At 36.6% G+C, this 19,099-nt stretch overlaps 1 protein-coding gene across 2 annotated transcripts; it reads right to left on the reverse strand.

The window, feature by feature from the left end:
- Nucleotides 1-4,905: 4,905 nt before the first annotated feature.
- Nucleotides 4,906-14,122, reverse strand: tbx1 (T-box transcription factor 1). Of its 2 annotated transcripts, none has more exons than XM_087796686.1 (8): nt 12,886-14,122; nt 11,848-12,232; nt 9,994-10,095; nt 9,631-9,802; nt 8,601-8,756; nt 7,600-7,667; nt 6,779-6,879; nt 4,906-5,885 (listed from the first exon to the last, which is right to left on the reverse strand). In XM_087796686.1, exons 1-8 carry the CDS (start codon nt 13,052-13,054, stop codon nt 5,503-5,505), a joined length of 1,536 nt encoding a protein of 511 aa, XP_087652812.1. In that variant the 5' UTR covers nt 13,055-14,122; the 3' UTR covers nt 4,906-5,502. The 2 variants fall into 2 exon arrangements, with proteins under 2 accessions (XP_087652812.1, XP_087652821.1); XM_087796695.1 differs by having other exon boundaries at nt 11,848-12,181; nt 12,886-14,118.
- Between the last annotated feature and the right edge of the window lie 4,977 nt (nt 14,123-19,099).

Raw genomic sequence — 19,099 nt, forward strand, 5'->3', positions numbered from 1 at the left:
CTGAGCAGCCTCCTAATCCTGCCCTGTTATTCTTGCAGGTCCTGGATTAGCGGAGAGGCGTCCAGATTGGTCGGAGCAGTGTTTGGCAAACATTATCACACACCTGCAGAGCAGAAAGTGTTGGAGTCGGGGAGGAAAAAAGCTGGTCAGCAGATTTGGGTTGGACTGAATTTATCATGTCTTGATGCTCGAACAAAAGCAATTCATTATCGTTAACAATATAAGGTATGTTCTTAATCACGCAGACGTTCATCTCACCCTCAGGTTTATTATTCTTATTAAAGATGGAATGTATAATGATTAAAAACTGAATCTAAACTTAGAAGAGATCAGTGAAGAGACACTTCCTTCTGATATCAGAAGGTCTGGAGTTAACACACCGATTAACAACATAAGACGTGACTTTCTGATGACTTGTCAGCATCACAGAAGTTTGTGTTACAGCAGCAGATTACGAACTTCAAAAATGCAACATTTCTCATCGTTCAGAAGACCGTGACCTTCAGCTAGTCATGAACCGGAAGAATCAAAGCGGATCATCAGAGGAAAGACGAGGTCAACGGCAAGAGAGCGACCTTGTATGTAGCAAACTTGTTACAAATACTTTTCTAATCTTATTTTTGGGGAATTTAATTAAGTTCACTGCAGCTACTCAACTTTATTTGTGACCTTTGGGGCGACATCCTCCGGCCCTAATAGCTTCCGAGCTCTTGTTGGCCATGAACAAACACTGGAGGAGGAAGGCTTTGGCTTCCGTCTCCTCTAGAATAAATCAAACAGTCCATTGGTGCAGATTGCTGGGATGTAAAGGGCGTCAGTATTGACTACCGACTCTCGTAAATCACCTCATAATGGAACATTTAGGAAGTCAATAAATGCGCAGGGAGACCCCCACAACTGAGCCCGCCTCACAATAGATGCTGTCACCTAACGTGTGTCTTCTTTAGTTTAAAAGGTCAAAGTTCAGCCTGGTGAGGGTCCATGTGTAATCCTAAAAAGGTGGTGTAGCCCATCATGGTTTAGCTGGATTTACCACTGAGACGGATTGTTTACAAGTACATTTTAGAATGGCATTATATTACATTATTATGGCATAGTCGTTAATTATAGAAAAACTTAAACTTACAATAATTCTTAAAAATAAATAATTAAAGGAAAAAAAATGCCTTGAAAATATTTTATGTAACATTAAGATGTCACAAGAAGAAACGAAAAGGATTGACCTTGACCCATAGACAACACAAGGGATACCACGTTTTTTCCGGCCTTTGGGTCACTTTGACCCTGAGATAACAAGGGTTAAGTTGTGAATATTTATTTTTTTAAAGTCAATCCTTTTCGTTTCTTTTTGGTTTCCATGTCACTTTGACCCTGAGATAACATGAGGTTAAGGATCATATTGAAATGACTAAACTATTTTTTTCATCCAATAGATTCTGACCTAGTCCAACAACTTCCAATGTATAACGATTTTATTGAACTAAGAAAATGTATTGTTTTATGAATAAAAAATAAAAAATAAAATGTTTACGAGTATAAAGCAAAGGGGCAAAAAAACATTGATAACATATAAAAAGAAACGACATAATGAAAAACATTCTTTAATTAATCATAGATGACATGAGATTGTAGTAATGCTTGGAAGAACTTTTTTTTAATAATTTGTAAAAGAAAACAGATGAATATGTTATGAAAAACAAAACAATTTATCAAAAGATAGTATTTTCACATTAATTTAAGCAGATTATATTTCAAGGAAGAAGCCAATCATGGAAATTATTATAGAAATATCCTGAACTGAACTTTTAAATGAAAGTTTTAGAGTAAAGGAAAACAATAGTTTTAAAATATAACTTTGAATTTGATTAATGATATTTATGTGAAAAGAGAAGTAAAATATCAAAAATGTAAGTTTGTGGAAAATGTGAGAGAAAAATATTTCTGGGTAAATATGACAAATGAAAAATATAGCAAAAGTTAATGAATATAAATGTGTCAAAGCTCTCGCTCTTGATGGTTCCGTTGTTTGATGTTCCGCCTCAAGTTTCCATCAACAAGCTCGTCCGCACCACCAACCACTACTCCCTCTGAATCGCCCGACCAGGCCGTCGACCCAAATCCAAAACACGTGTTCCCATGTTTAGACGGAGAACTCTGGTTTACATACCTGGCTTGTTTTTAATAACCGTCCCCTGATACTGCAGTGAAGTCCGTGCACGCGGTTCCGTCCGAGCTGTCACGGCAGATGTTCCAGATGCAGCCGAGTGTCAAATGATGCTTCTGGTTGCTTTATCATCCATCATCTGTTTCCTCATACTTCGCTGGCAAGTCCTTGGCACCGCGTGTCCTGGATGATCTTGGAAGAGTTACACTTGAATAAGTAGAGTTAAGGGCCGATACTGGTTTGTACCCAAGTACTGAGGATTCTATGTGTTCTTTTATCATTTTTTTTCAGGAGCAAACCACGATGCCACGTTTACTTCTTCCAACACATCAACGCTAGCCTGACCCAAGAGCAACTCTGATTAGAATGTTGGTGACTTGACCTCGCGACCTTTGAGTTAACACATATAAGATGTTAACATGTTCACTGTGTGTCAATAGTGATGATGCTGAAGAGGAGAGTTGCATACATTTTTTACAGCGTGACCAAATGAGAAAAACTCAAATTAAAGCAGTGACATTCATGGAATATCAGGTTGGAAATCCCAGTAATGGCCAGTGTATGTGGAAGAACTCACAAAGGTATGTTTGCAGATATGGTCCTTTCATTCAGTTTCATTCTTCTCAGTTAAGTTTAAAGTTTAATTATTTATGTCTCTGCTAACATGCTAGCAAACAGTATTCATACACATGTATCAGCAAATAATAATATATTTTTGAAGATAAAAAAAACAAACTTTTAAATGATTTTTCAACTAAGTGTTACCCAGAAGATGTGAAAAGAAGCAGTTTTTTATTTTAATTGTGTATCTGATCATGAACCAGCATTATTGATTGTCATCCTGGAAGTTGACCAACTCTTAACAGCTGGTAAGCTTTGCAGCAATTGTTTTTCTAAAGGGATTTATATACTTTTTGATAGATCCCTGATGATTGTTTAAAGAAAAACGGCAACATCGGTGGCAAATGATATGTTGAGTTTCCAAAGGAAGTCAATCAATTATCTAGTAAAAAAAAAGGCTACATTATTGCTTCTGTTCATTTTCTATTCGTATTTTCAAACACAAATGTTCTCAGATAATGGAATCTGCTGAATTATTAATAGATATTTCATCCAAGAAGCAATATTTGCTTGTTTCACATTAATAACCCTTCCTGATAACACATTACACATGAATAAAACGTGAATGAATGACTCTTGTCATCATGGAAATACTCAAACACACACTGTTTCAACATGTCCCACAGACTCCACTCAGCAGCACGTTTAATATAGATAACATTATAAGGAAAACAAAAAAGCTAAGAAGAGAGATTTTCTTTATTATTTTTAAAATGTTGAATTTATCTTTATCTTGTGTGCCTCCCTTTTTAGGTTACATAGTTACGCATTTAGTACTATTTATTTTTTTAAATCCTTGATTGGTTATGGTACAAATATTAAAAAAAAAAAACACCTGGCAGTCTTAGAAATTGAATTAATATGTTTATCTTAGGTTTAAGTCGTATTTAGGTTGTTTTTGTTATGATTTACCGCCCCATGAATTTTGTATTTCTAAATATTCGTTTTAACCTTGGTTTAATGTTTATTTTAATTAAATGCTCATATTGATCTTTGTGCTATTTTTGACGAGAAAAAAACAATAACATGAAATAAAAAATAAGCGACGATTTAAAATACCTTCGTAAGACATGAAGAACTATTTGGTTTTGTTCTGCTCTTCAACGCGCAATTTTATGACGTATTATCGCGCGCCGAATGAACGGAGCAATTAATTGATGTGTTCGTATCTGGCAGCTTTTCTCACTTCTACCAGATCTGTGACCGAGTTACAGTTCCACGTTAAGCCGCATTTGCACCTCAGACTTAGTTCCCGCCTGTCGACGTGAAGTCTAATATTAACGTCAATCGAAATACATACATTTATTTTACATAAAAGTATTAATTAGTTGAAATTATGCGTATTTAAAAAAATAAAATACTACTAGTTTAAAAGCACAGTGAATGAATACACTTCTATTTATTTTTTTTTTTTTATGTATTGATAAACGTTTATATATCATGGTAATTACTCTGCTAGATTTAGTTTCAAAGCCTAACTAAACGAAAATGATACATCCAATTAGTTGCCCTTTAAACGAGTGGAAACATCATTTAACCTTTGACACTTTTACAACCCATTTAACAGTCAGGGGTCAGGGGCCCGCAGGCATCCTTTTTTAGTTTTTTTTTTTGGTCCCTGCTTACAGGGAGGAAAATACATTATCTGCATGTTTCCTCTTTATGACGACAACATATTCCGAAGCTCATTTTTCCCAATAAACCGACCCTCGGCAGCAGGGAGGACTTCAAACAGAGGTCGGAGGTGAACACGCAGATCTGGTCACATGGTGCCCTGCTGTCATTTTGAAAATGATCAACGACATGCCGTTTAGGATGAGGAAATGCCTGTTAATGTGCGTGTCAGGAAAATAAAAGTTGTTTTTCCATAAAAAAGCAGAAGTTCAGCAAGTTCACATTTATGTGTTTTCAATTAAATCCATCCTTTTCTCGGTATTGAATGAAGGTTTTGAATCTGTATTTCTCTTTGACTTCCACCAGGTGCAGATTTCAACATTTCAACAGGAAGCCCGGCCGCACAGACCTGAACAATGTTATCAGTGAGGTAAGACTTTCTCCCCCCCCCCCCTCCCCCCGCCTCAGTTGGAAGACTGGCACAGAGACTCATTCTTCGCCATGAATTACAAGATTTAAATGTTTATTTTTCAGATACAGAACAGTCATTCTGCTTCATTTATTTACTTTTGCTGCAAGTCAGTGCCATGGTACAAGCTTCTCAGAGCGGCTCAAGATGTTCCAAAATCTTTTGCTTTTTTTTTTTTTCTCTCTCTCTCCTCGAACCGTTTCTCGCTCGAGCAGAAACATTTGAAAGTGTTTCGACACCTTCTCTGATGAGCTCAACATGCAAACATCTCGTCTACCTAGGAGGTTGATGGACTACGTAACATATGGCTTTTTTTAAAAGCATTAGAAACAAGGCAAATCCAAAAAGTGCATTCAACACAAAAAAAAAATATAATTCCAGTCTGTGATCAAATAAATTGTCCGTCTGCCGCTTTCTTCCTCGCGCCGATCATGAGCTGTCAGCGTTCAGGGTTCAAAGGTCAAGGTGGCGCTGTTCCCCTGGCTCAGAACAGGTGTCCATGCTCCCCGTGACGGTGCATTAAATAAATATGCCGAGGTTTATCCGGCTAAAATGTAGCCCGTGAATGCACCCTGCAGGTCAAGAAACACTCCCACAGTGCTGTGTGCTGGAACCTTCCGGTGGTCAGCGGTCATTATCTGGGCCCGTAGTCATAATTTGAGGGTCCGCTGGTGGCTGAGTACATATTGGCCGTGGCTGGGTTCATGTGGTGGTGATACGTGTGTCCTCGGATGCTGGGGATGGGATACGGTGACGGCCTGGTTTTGGCCCCCAGGTAGTGTTCGTAAGTGGTGGGGTACTTGTAAGGGTGGTGGTGAAGCGTGTCGGGGGTGAGAGCGTGGGGGTCTGAGCGCAGGTCGTGTGGGGGACTCGGTCTTCCGCTGGTTAGTGGGACAGCGTGAAGGCCTCCTGGTACTGGCAGGGCGGGGCTGAGGACCCGGGACATCAGCTGGTGAGCAGGATCCCCGTGGATGGGGGTCCCGCTGGGGTCTCGCTCATATTCACGTCTACTGTCCTCTGCACAAATAAATATATCGATTAAAAACACTAATTTTGTAAAGTAACATGTTGACCCAGAAACACAAAAAACGGCACATTAACTAAAGAATTGAAAAGTTACAATAGCTTGTTCCTTATTTTGCACATTTTTAAATCAATTTGACTATCTAAGTATTTTGTTTTTAAAAAAAACAACAATAAAACAATGTCATTAAAAAACTTGATTTAAAAACATTTTTGTAAAACAAAATGAGGATATTGAGTATTTTAAATCAATATAATTTCTTTAGATAAACATTAAAATGCAACATGTACAGATAAAAATAGTCATTATTATTATTACTTTTAAAGCAGCAAACCATAACTTTATAAACCATTTATTTTCTAGTATAATTCTGCATTTTAATCACAACTTTTGATGAGAACTTGAATTTTCTACCCCACTAAACTTGCAGAACATGAGGGTTCACACATATTTGCTTAATTATAATTTTTCTCATTAAAATGACATGATTAAAAATAAACTTGATATTAAATTAATATAGTGCTCCTGTATTTGTGGCATGTATGGTACATATATTTTTAAATAATTTATGATTATTATCTCAACATTATTTTGTTGCCGCTAAATCACAGAGATAAAAGTACTTGGTATTTTCTAGATTTAGGTTTTTAATGACAATGATAGCTGCTTTATTATTTATTACTGTTTTATTTCATATTATTTATAAATATGTTACATTAAATCTTGATTTTATAAGATGTCATCAAAGACAAAGTTATTACTCATAATTATAATCAACTGAATAGTGGCACTTATTGACTGTTTGTTTGTCCAGGTAATATTTTGTTGAATTGTTTATTTTACAGTTAAAACATGATGACAAGTGAGACGGGATCGACGTGCAGACCTTTCTCGGAGCCGTTCTGCTGAGGTGGGGATGACATTGGGTTTCTTGTTCTGGCAAAAGCACTCATTATTGGCAGTGAGCCGGGCCTGTGATTCCTGGGCCTGTCGCAGAGAGAGAGGATTCAGTTACACACTCATTTAATGAACGTCAAGGGCACCGTTTCTGTAGCTTATATTAAAAATGATGAATGTGCATTTGACGAATTCACACTGACGCAAGTGCTGACCGTTTACACTCGCTGGCTCTTTAATTTTAAATGACCATGTGTTGACTGCATGACTCTGATTGATTTTACTCATCAAATATGCTCATAAAACCGAGGTAAGATTTCAATGTGTTGCTGGAGAGACCAGGTGGATATAGTTTTTTTTTGCCTGGATAAAAAGTTATATTGTTAATTAACTTGCATTATACAGATATTTCTAAACTTCATCACACAATATTTTGAACATAATATGTATATATACTTGATGAAAATCATAATCCTGAATCATTAAGTTGATTCTGTTGAGCACATTTCTATTCCCTGTTGTTTGTGGGAATTAAATTAAATTCCTAAATATATTATTCTAGTAGTGCTCATATAAACATTGAATTGCAGGTACTCATTAGAGTTAACATGAAGCTAGTTTTAATCATACATTTATTTAATATGACTGTATGTGATGTACATGCATAAAAATATTGAAGGTATTTCCTTGTGGACCTGAATTAGTTTTACATACATTTGAAGCACAACAACGAGAACAAGCAGAAAATGTAAACCAGAAAATGCACTTAATAATGTGTTTAAATCCAAACTATCTGGTATAATTACTCACCAATCCTCTGGGTCACAGTCCCTGAAACCTTTAGCAAAAGGGTTGCTTGCGATCTTCAACTGTGTGATCTGAAATCAAGAAGAAGACACGTCAGTCTGGTTGTATGAGAACCATAAGTATAAAACATAGATCTTGACATTTTAAATACAAGTTTGTATTGAGGACCGACTTTGATATTAAATGTTGCACATAAAGAATGTACTTAAGAGATTACAGCCAATATAACAAATGACTGATATAGTAAGTAAGTAAGTAAGTAAGTAAGGAATATTTGTATAGCTCTTTAGGGTTTCTAAAAAGTCAATATTATATTCATAGGTGTAATGAGTACAGATCTTTATTTTATTTTTCCAGATTGTTGAATTGTAAATTACATCTGTGTGAACTGTATTTAAGTAATTTTTCTTGCTTTATTTATTCAACACACACACACACACTATAGGCTTTCACGTTTAAAAATGCATTATAAACTCTGATGTTCATGGACAAGTTTTCCCTAATTATTATCGTTGATCATCCTTTATTTTACACTTTTTTTTTCATTTACTACACAACTTCTAAACTATAGATGACAAATGAAAAACATGCAGGATATGTTGAAATATGAAAAGTAAAGTTGGGTTGTGTATGTTCTAGTTGGATATCATTCAATATGTTTTACTTATATTCTCTGTCTTTCTGGGTTAAGATGGGGGATGCAGACTTAACCTGGCAACCTTTGATAGGAAATGCGGCGAAAAAAATGGTATTGTTGTCATTATTGTATAACCCTTAGCTAATATTAAAATAAAATAAAACAATACTTTTAAGTACTAAATTATCAGTGCTGATATCCTTAAAATGTAATTTAATTTATTTTTACATTTTTAAATGTGGATTGATTCGCGGACATGCGCAGTGAAAGCAACAATATAATTGAATGTTAAAGTTTCTCTCATATCTTGAATATTTATCAACATGTTTGTTTGTTTTTTATCATGAATGAGTGGTTGAAGTCTCACCCGGTGGTTCTGATAAGCCGTCACCGCCGTGAAGCGCGTCTCCTCGAACACGAAGGTTTTATAATTCTCTTCTGCGTATTTCTCACTGTCCTTGCGGGGGTCCACGTAGACCACGTGGAATCTGGGCTGGTAGCGGTGCATGGAGTTGAGGATGATCTGGTGAAGGACACGAGTCAGTACAGAGAATATATGACCTCAAAGTATTCTTTTACTTTTATTATATTTTAAATATATATAATAAATAAAACAGTATCCATATTCATTATTATAGAGTAACTTTACTAAACTAATATCAGCATGATTTACAGTTTCATTCTCACTTCCTAGTTGAAGAGTTAATTGGTCCGCCATTTTAATAGGTCACTTCCGCTCTAGACTCAAACTGTTTCATTTGTGACTCGATACAATTTCGAGAACGAATAAAAAAAGAACAAAATACAAATATGATAAAATAGATGTTGTTGTTTTTTTAATGTTGATTTATTTTACGCTTTTCATTGTAGTTGACGCCTATTTTACAAGTGTACATGAACTCGCACCTGCAGCACGTAACTTTTTTTTTTACACCTACACCCGTGTATACATGAATAATTATTTTGTAGATAAAGTAAAATCCCAGTTGACACTCAATTGTAGTGCCTGATTCAACATATTATGTTGCTTCTTTTTTTGAACAGACAAATGGTTAATTCTGCCCTGGTTTTAATATAATTTCGTTTTTATTTAACTAACTAACTATTTTATTAAAACTACTTCCATCTACAATAATACAAATCGAAATTAACGAGCAATATTAATAGAATGTAACATACGTGTTTTTATCGAATACATTTATATCCCGTATTACAATATTCTATTATTAACGTTATTGTTAAACGCATCACCCTTTTCCTGATGTCATTTTAAAAATAACAAACTCAACAACTTATCACTCAATTATAATAAATCTCATATATATTATTGTTGTTTAATGTGTATTGTGTAACGCATTTTAAACGGGATTAAATTCGCAGAGATTGACAGAACTCACATGTCCGTTGTCGTCCAACAGGTTGTTGGTGAGCTTTAGTTTGTCAAAGGAAACGATCTGTTTCATCCACTGAGCCCCTTTGGCCGGAGAGTCCGGGTGATAGTGGACCCTCCCCGGCGTGGCAGGGTCCGCTTTTCCCGCGACCAGCCACGACGAACTGTGGAAGGCATACCTTCGAGGAACCAGAACAGTCATTAATAAAGATAACATTTTACCTGTTTGAACAATGCACACAAACACCATCTTAGATGTCATTTGCTTATTATTTGTTATAGTTATATTTTCAATGTTCAAAATATTATTGTTTATTTTGTATACATTTTTTTTTATAATTATTTGATAAAATATTTACTGTATATATACCTGTAGCGTTTGTCGTCAACGGGCAAGAAGTCCATTAGGAGCATATAGTCCGACATAGGATCCATCCCAAATATTTTTACTTGGAAGGTCGGGAACATTCTCCTGCAAAAAAAAAGTATGTATATCAGCACAGAAGCTCGCAATGCACATAAAATCGTTTATGCTTTGTTCATTTTGATTTTCGTTTTTTAACAAACCTCTACGGCAGATGAAAAAAATATTTAAAAATAAAAACTCACGTGCATCGCTATTTTTATTAACCACTTTACAAGAGTGACGGTCACTTTTAACTAAAATATTGAGTGTTAACTCGCTGGGAAATAAAGATTAAACGAGCGAACATGAGCTGAAATCTGAGTAAAAGCGCGAGTGTTTCCCTCAGTTAGTGAAGTTCTCCAGAATCTACGCTCAATTAACATCAGTGTTGCGACCAGATGAGGCTGAAAACCGTGTGTCCTTTTTTTTTCTCCACACACCCTCACTACTCACTATATCTCAAATGTTTTATTCCATCCATTTCGCACGTATTAAAGTCGTAAATTTTACAAATCGGTTCCAAAGCATTCGAACCACACATGCACGCGTGCATGCCAGCACTTGCACACACACATTTCGTTTGTAGCAAACAAACGAACATGTTTTCAAAAATAAGTAAATAAAATGTTTCCACGAAGGAAGACAATATTAAGTTTAAAATCCCATAATTATTATTATAATATTTATTTACTTTTATTTATCCACAAAACGGTGGAATATAAATATGGTGAGACACGATCATTTCTTAAATGATTTCAGTTAATTTATTTTTGACGTCATGTTGTGTTTTTAGTAATTGTTTTAATTTATTTGATGTGTTTTAAATGCAGGTGAATTAATTTGTTTAAAAAAGGAATGCGCAACAACAAATAATTAAAAACAATACAAGATAAAGGTCTAAATAAGTATATTTCACGCAACGATCAGAAATAATCTGCAGCACTGATGCAGGGATACATATTTTTGAATTCCGAATGGGACCAAATTAATATTTGATTTTAATTTTGAAAATGAAAACATTAGGGTTGAATTCATAATACAGCCACAATTTACTGACCTATATATTAAAGTAAATAAGTATTCGTTTTGTTTTTAAATTAACAAAGCATGATACAAAGTTGTGTTGTGCTTTTGAAAAGTTGTCTTTTTTACTTTCAGAATGTAATTCTGTATTTCTTCATTTTTAATATCAGAAGGAACAATTGTTTTCATGTATTGCTGATCAACAAGTCCGAAGTTGCCTTTGTTTTTAGATGTTAACTTAATGTTTCTATTTAGCACACGTAAAATAATTGATCTTAAAACAGATACTTCTGTGTGCACTGGCTATCAAATATTTAGATATTATAGATTGTAGTATTCGTATTATAGTTAGAATTAAAAATGTTAAAGTTTAAGTTTAAGTATAAATTGATTGTATAAACATATAAAAAATTACTTGACAAGGCTACAAGAAAATGTATAAAGCGTGTATGTGTTGCTTCCTTTAATTATACTATTATTGTTTTATATTACGTTCTCAGTTTGCAAAACAATGTTGATGCGCATTAAAATAGTATTATAGTTTACATTCAGAAGAAAAAGGGCGTCTCGATGGTACAAACTCTAATGAACTTAAAGAAAGAATATTAAAATAATAAATCCTACAATGTATTTTACACGACAATAATGTGTTTAAAAAATGCAAGATGAAATGAGATAAAGATGTAAAAGCCTAAACTCGTTGAATAGTTGACCTGACTGCACATAAATGCAATATAAAGTCATACTTGTCTGTGTTATTAAAAAGGCCAGAACCAGGTGTTCCAAGTGACTCACCTCCCGGCTTTCGTGACGATCATCTCGGTTCCCAGCTGGTTAAATTCATCCCAAAGAGCTTTCATTTCCAGCTGGACGTTGATGTTGGCCACCTTAGGGTTCTTCTTCACCATGCTCTTGCTGTTCGGCGTGGACGAGGACGAGGAGCAGTTGGGAGTCCCGCCATCGCTCGGCGGGGCCTGGCCCGGGTTCGAGCCGGGATAGGTGTAGTTGTGCTGGGCGGCCGGGCAGGGCTCAAAGTGGGCCTCGTGCTGACTGTAGGGGTCCCCGGGGGACGGGGAGAGGTGGTAGCCCCCCGGAGCGTTCAGGCTGCTCAGGCTGCTGGTGGTGAAGGCTGCAACATCGCAAAAATGGGACAGCTGCGTCAGCCACGGACTGGATATGGCTGAAATCATCCCAAAAAACTGGATTTACTCAATATGTCTTGACCACATAAACAACAACACAGAGGGTGAGATCCGAGTGACGCACTGTTTCTGTCTTATCCGAAGTCTGATTAAGTTCCAACTTGTCCAAGCGCTCGTTAAATCTCGGCAAAGATCGTCAAGTGTGTGTGTGTGCGTGAAGGAGTGATATTGTTGTGCGCGGCTGCTGCGCGAGTGACCGCTCTTATCTGACGCGGAGGGCCTCCCCTTTGCGATAAAAACCGGTTCTTATTTCTATTTAGATAAGGAACTGTAGGTAGTGCGTCCTGGGACTGGTGGACGTGGAAGTGCGCCCCTTTTTTTTTAAACGCGCTTTCCGGCACCCGTCTGAGTTCTCAGAGAGGGGGTCAGGACGCCCACTGGCCAGGAAGCAAACAATAGAGATAACACTCTCATTTGCATGAACAAACAAACGGTTGGACGCAGATCATACCTGGATCCTGGACGCGCAAGATCGTCTCGACTAAGACTTATTTATTTTGAGTCTGGACCTATGTGTGTTTTTTTCACTATTTGGATTCATACTGCAACCTTCTCTGCGCGCTTTTTTTTTTTAAAGAGGAGAAGCATAGGGTAGTTTTTTTTGGGGGGGGGGGGGGTCACAAACATTTACCTTCCATTTCCCGGGTGACAGTGCTGTAGTGCATTTTGAAGCAGCCGTGGGTTTCCAAGTCGCTGCTGAGTTTGTCAAACGCCGCGTTTCCTGCTCGCTCTGCGGCACGAATCAGAGACACGATACTGAACGCATTTGCCCTGGAAGAGAGAGGACCACTTTCGTCCATAGAAAAGAGATCCAGTCCTGTAGAGATCCAGTCCTCCGCCGCTTCCCGGCCGCACAGAAAGCAGGAGAAGTCTGCGCACAATGGAGAGGAACATGCGCCAAAAAATGAAAGCGTTCGCACGCCGTCACGAGCGCTCCGTTCGACGGCCACAAGTCTCCTACAGTTCCCCGGTGAAGCCGCAGGCTGTCATTGGACGAGGCTGCCGGTGTTAAAAAACATGGTGGATCCGCAGAGTAGATCCGTGGTTGAGTCCTCCGGTCGGTGACGGGGTGGTGTCATCTGAGCTGTGGCTGCAGGAGAAGCTGCTGCTGCGTGGAAGGGTGTCAGAGATCCACGCCTCCTCAGCCCCAGGATCTGCTGCCTCCTGGTTCACTTCTAGAAGAGCTTGTCACTCATGCCAAGTCAACGTCATGGCGATGTCCTGCTCACTGTAACTTTCCTCCATAGTGATGCGCCATAGGTTTATGCGTTTATATGTGCTCTGCGTAACCGCGCGCAGTCGCGTTTTTTACACAACTTATGCACGTCCCAGAGACACACAGCCATGAATCCAGATCGCAGTATTTAATGACCTATATATTTTCAAATCAACAATGCTGATCTTTCGACAAAAATGAAGGTTAACATTATTTTACTTGAGGGAAAAATACGATTTTACGCACAGTTCTTTATAAATATAATGCACGCTCTTGATCTGTTTACTTCATATAAAAACAAAAATTACGCTCATTCAATATGTTCAAAGTTTAAATTTAGTTTTGTTCAGGTGGATTTGTTTATTTAAATTGTTCTCTTTAAGGTTCTGCGCACATGCGCACTGCTCCACGTCACTCCAACACGCTTGCATTTCACTTCACTGTATATGCGCACAAACATATAACGCGAGTCGTTTCCTGAAATGTAAAAGTTCTATAGGTAGAAAGGGTGAGACAAGAAAATCGAAAAATGGAAATTTAATTATAATTCGACGAGAAACAAATCCGACTTTGAAATGGACTAAATTATTTTAAATACATCTGTTGTATCTAAATATTTAATATTTATATATATAAATATTTCTTGTTCAGAGGGGCATAGCAGTTATTTCACCTCACTGTGTTTTGTGTTTTCCCATTCTACGTGTCTTTTAAATGATTATCGAAAGTAAATAAAAACAGAAAAAAACAGTACATCTTTTCCTTAAGTGCTTGAATTGAAATCGTTTTGTTTGATAGGCTTGAGGAACGTGCAAAAATAATTAAATAAATAATGTTTACCGCATATTCTGTTTTTTTTATTAAAAAAAAGTTAGATTAAGAGTCAATCTGCCTCTTTCTAAAATAAACTAAGAGAAAAGGTCGTGTAGTTTATTAAAAAAAAATCTACTAATAAATTAATAAAATAAAAATAACCCGTTTAGTTTTTTAAATAAATTACACTTTAACTCACGAATAAGATCTAAATATTTACCGGGGACAACATGTAATCTTTAATATGATTCGACTTGTTTTTGTCCTCCTTAATTAAATGTAGAAATCTCTTATCTCGGTGACATTAGAAGCCACTGCAGGCGCATCTGGAGGCCGGAGTTGGCCTTGACCTCTCCTGCTGCTGCTGCGGCCAAAAATGTTGATGTTTGCTCGAGTCGCATTTACACCGAGAGACACCGAGCTGAAGTGTGAAGGCAGCGGCTGCTCCTGACACAGAGAGGATTAGATCTATTTGTTTTGGATGTTCCGCCGCAGGAGCTTTAAAAATATGAAGCCACACGACAACAAGCTAGTGACTTATAGCCACCTAGCTGTGTACTCTGATACCTAATGCTAATCCTGCCATTTATTAGCTTAGCTGCATAATGACATTGCATTATTGTTTAAGATCCTAAATACTTACACTTACACCTGATTGTGACAGATTATTTTATTTTATTAATTGCTCGCCATTTATATCATGCATATATATATTTTTAAATTGAGGTCATAACAAACGGAAAAAGAAACACAAACCATTCTTGGCTGAGAATAATATTATATATTAGTTATATGTACATATTTGTATGTAAATATTTGTATGGTATTAACTCAAATTAAAATGATCACCAGAATATAGGACGAAATAAGCGACCTAATAGGAAACAACATGTCATACATCAGACGCCAGTTAAGCGAAGGATGTCGATTCAAAAAAACAACAGAAATCCAAACATCAGAATAAATACAAATTAATTGGATTTTTTTTTATGTCGATTGTTGCCTAAATCTACACAGGTAACATTTAAACGCGCTTGATGGATTTACTGACTCCTTTAAGAAACATCTTAAGACGTTTTTATTTGTTCAGGCTTTTCCTTGATTTTCTGGAACTCCTATTGTGTTATCAGTTTTATCTTGATCTTTAAAGTATATGCTTTATTGAATATTGTCTTGATTGTTTAAGCGCTTTGTGACCGTGGCCTGGAAAAGCAATATATAAATAAAAAATATTTACTTACTTACTTACTTACACATGTTTCAATCAATAACATTTAATAATTATTTATTTTCAGTATATCATTAAGCATGAACTTTAAGTTACATTCACAGAATGATTCCGCAAAAATGGTTCGCCGAGCAATAAACACACATACATTAATAACGGTGTTTTAACGCATTTTTTAAAAGTAAATTTAATGACGTGTGTCTCGTTTTTTTCTTCCTGTTGTCTTTTAACAGTGGGCGGCCTCCGTGTCCATCTGTGGCCACATGATAAATCACCAAACCGCCTCAGATTCTCGTTAAAATAGCGCACATACAAATTCTGCAGCTTTTAATGAAAAGTGCCAGAGCATGGCCCGAGGTTCTTCCCTCTCGCTGCTGTCTCTGCATCTCTGAATAAAGGAATGACGCGTCGGATGAAAGGATCAAATATATATCTATTGTTTGTTAGTTTCTAGTTTCTCATTCTTGACGCACATTTCCAGCGGTGAACAAGTCATCAAGTCAGCTGACCATTGGAACAATGCGAGCCGCACATCTGCAGGGAGGGAGGCTGAGGCGCGTTCCACATATAAAACCCAATCCTATCCAAATATTAGTCTTAACCCCAGAATAAGCAGCAGAGGAAGTGAGCAGTTGACCGCTGACAGCGGAGGGTCCGGCCGGGGTGTCCCCTCTCTCTGCGGGACTCGACCCCTGAAACACGGAGCGACCATCAGGAGGGAATATTCCCTGGACCACCTCCACCACCCACCCGCACACATGTCGCTCACGATCGGGATAGGATACAATGCGCGACTATACTTCACACATAATAATAATAATAATAATAATAATAATAATAATAATAATAATAATAATAATAATAATAATAATGATACAAACGAAAGACAGCGTTATTTGATATGATTAAAAAAAAGATTTACAATCGAAAAAAGGAATGTAATCGTTTAATTTGCATTTCCTGATTAAATATTATTTTATTAGTATTTTCCAAATGTCTATGGTATTGAAACTCTTTCAACCGTCTGTGACATTTATTTATTATCCTTATAGCCTTTAACAAATGATAATGGTTCCTCTTTTTTCCTTCTAACTAGTACTTGGGAGTTATTGTTTAAGTAAGTAAGTAAGTATTTTTTATTTGTATAGCGCTTTTCCAGACCAGGGTCACAAAGCGCTTAAACAATCAAAACAGTATTTAGCAAGTATATACTTTAAAGATTAAGATAAAACTGATAACACAACAGGAGTGTTTAAGAAACATTTAACCCGTTAATATTCCCCCCACGGTCCAAAGCATTTAATTATTTATTTTATTAAATTTTTCATTACCAACATCACCGATAATGTCACCTTAAATAATTATTTGTCTAATGAAACTTCGTGTTTGGTTCTGACATCCATCCGACTTTTGTTTGGTCTTAAAATAAAAAAATATATATATGATCCGAATTTCATTTCATTAAAAAATGTTACGGTAACTGTTATTAATATTAAGGGAAGTTTAATACAATTGTGAAATTCATAAAACATCCATTAATTTTAAATCCTATTTCGCTTCACGAAATAAACAATAAATATGTCGTTTGATTATATCAATAATGAAAAAAAAACAACTATAGAGGTTTATTATTCTACTATAGACAGTTGACGTTTAATTTTCCACATCGATTTTCCTTAAACAATTCAAAATATTTAAATTCAGGCTAAATATATGAATTATATATAATTATATTACCCATTATGCTGATACAAATACATTTTTTCTGATTTTATTATTATTTTCCCAATTCATTTTCTTCATCATTTCTTTCCCTCTAGAAAACATCAGATGATCAAAATGAGAGAAAACCCCTCTTTAAGTGACTTTCATGATCCCATTTTCTAGAGGTTGGAAAAATAAAACAAAACTGAAAAGTTACGCACAAATTAAAGACATTTCCTCGTTGACATATTAATGTGTTTTTCCTGTACAGCCCTGTTCTCTGTCTTTTGTATTTTGGGGGGTCATCATAAAAGGACATGAGCATTAAAAAACACAATGGAAATGAACACAATGGATGACCAAAGGTGAAAATCATTATTCCCTGGTGTCCGTTTTATGACGAATTCCGACCAAAATTCCCACACACTTTAACGGAACATGGAAAAAAATGTCTGTATTTTATCATACCTTAGAGGATGGGGTTTAAAAACACCTTTAAAATCATATTTTTCTGTATTTCATATTTTTGTATCATAGTTCTCCCATCTTCTCCAAACTTTGACTTTCATGTTCTGGTTAAAAAGGTTTTGTGAAACATCTTTAAAAACATCTTTTATGCATTTTGATTGTAATGAGATACCAAAAAGTGAGATGAATCACTACGTCAAATGTTTGATGAGATTTTAATTAAATATCAAAGGCTTATAGCAAATAAATATTGATCATCTCACTAGGTATGGTTTAAGCTTGTCTGAGAAGTTTCTCTGTCAGAGTTAAAAATGAAATATTTCCACCTGGCCTCAAGTTTTGACCGTGGTCTTGTGGTTCAGGGAAGGAGAACATTAACCCCAACATCTCTAACTGTAACTATTTACAAGTCACCTGACAAAGCTTCAAACTAAAGCTCACCAAATGCAATTACGTCAGTCACAAGTTCATAACCGGCTTATAACTATCCATTTAATGAATGGAGAGGGACACCCTGGAAAGGTCTGCAGAATACTTCCCGGAACACCGTTTTTTTAATCAGGCCGAACTTGAACCAGGGATCACCTCTTCAGACTTTTACATTCTGTTGTATGTATCAATACTCTGGCTTGGGAACCGTTTGTGTTTCCTTCTCTTACTGCTCACTGAAAGTGGTTAACGAAAAGGAGTTTTGGAAATTCCCTGGAGCCAGAGGTGGATAAAATAATGAGCCGGTATCTACAGTATGTGGTTAAGTATTGTGTTCTCTGACTGGGAAAAACATTTGGAATGTCTGTGAAGGACATCGGAAGGGTGTAGGGCGGGGGGAAGAGTTTGGGGCAGATCCCTTTACAAAATCACTTCTTCTCTTTCCCTCCCGTCTTTGTTTTAAAACTGGGAAGCTTTTAGCTTTTGAAAAGTATCCTTTTCCTATCTGTTGCTCGGCAGCCGCGGTCGTCATCACCTGGCCTCTCTTCCCGCCGCCTGACTTCAGAGATGGTGAATAGCTGGCATTCCTGCCACAAAGAGCTGATGATGTGAACCCGGGGCCTCCGTGATCTCCTCAAATTAATTAAGGCCTTTTCTTCTTCCCAGGCAGGATCTGTGGCCTTTGTCTGTCTAATACGTCTTAAGCCGGGTATTAAACAGGAGGGCAGAGTCAGAGCTCATTATAAATCTGTCACTGGAACTCAGTCCATCTGATCTCCATCCTCCGTTTGTTGTCCCTGTCAAGAGCCTTCAGTGGAATACAGTTTCTTTTTTTCCCACCGTCACTCGTTCAGTCACTAGTTATGAACTTGAACCTCAAACTTCTGAACACGTGTGTGAGTCCACATGAGAACAGTTTTCTTCCTCCTGTCGTCAATTGAAAAGTGTGCAGAAATATTTTTTCACACCACTTACCTGGAATATGAA

Source organism: Callionymus lyra, chromosome 1 (assembly GCF_982586985.1).
Source record: "Callionymus lyra chromosome 1, fCalLyr1.hap1.1, whole genome shotgun sequence".
NCBI lineage: Eukaryota > Metazoa > Chordata > Actinopteri > Syngnathiformes > Callionymidae > Callionymus > Callionymus lyra.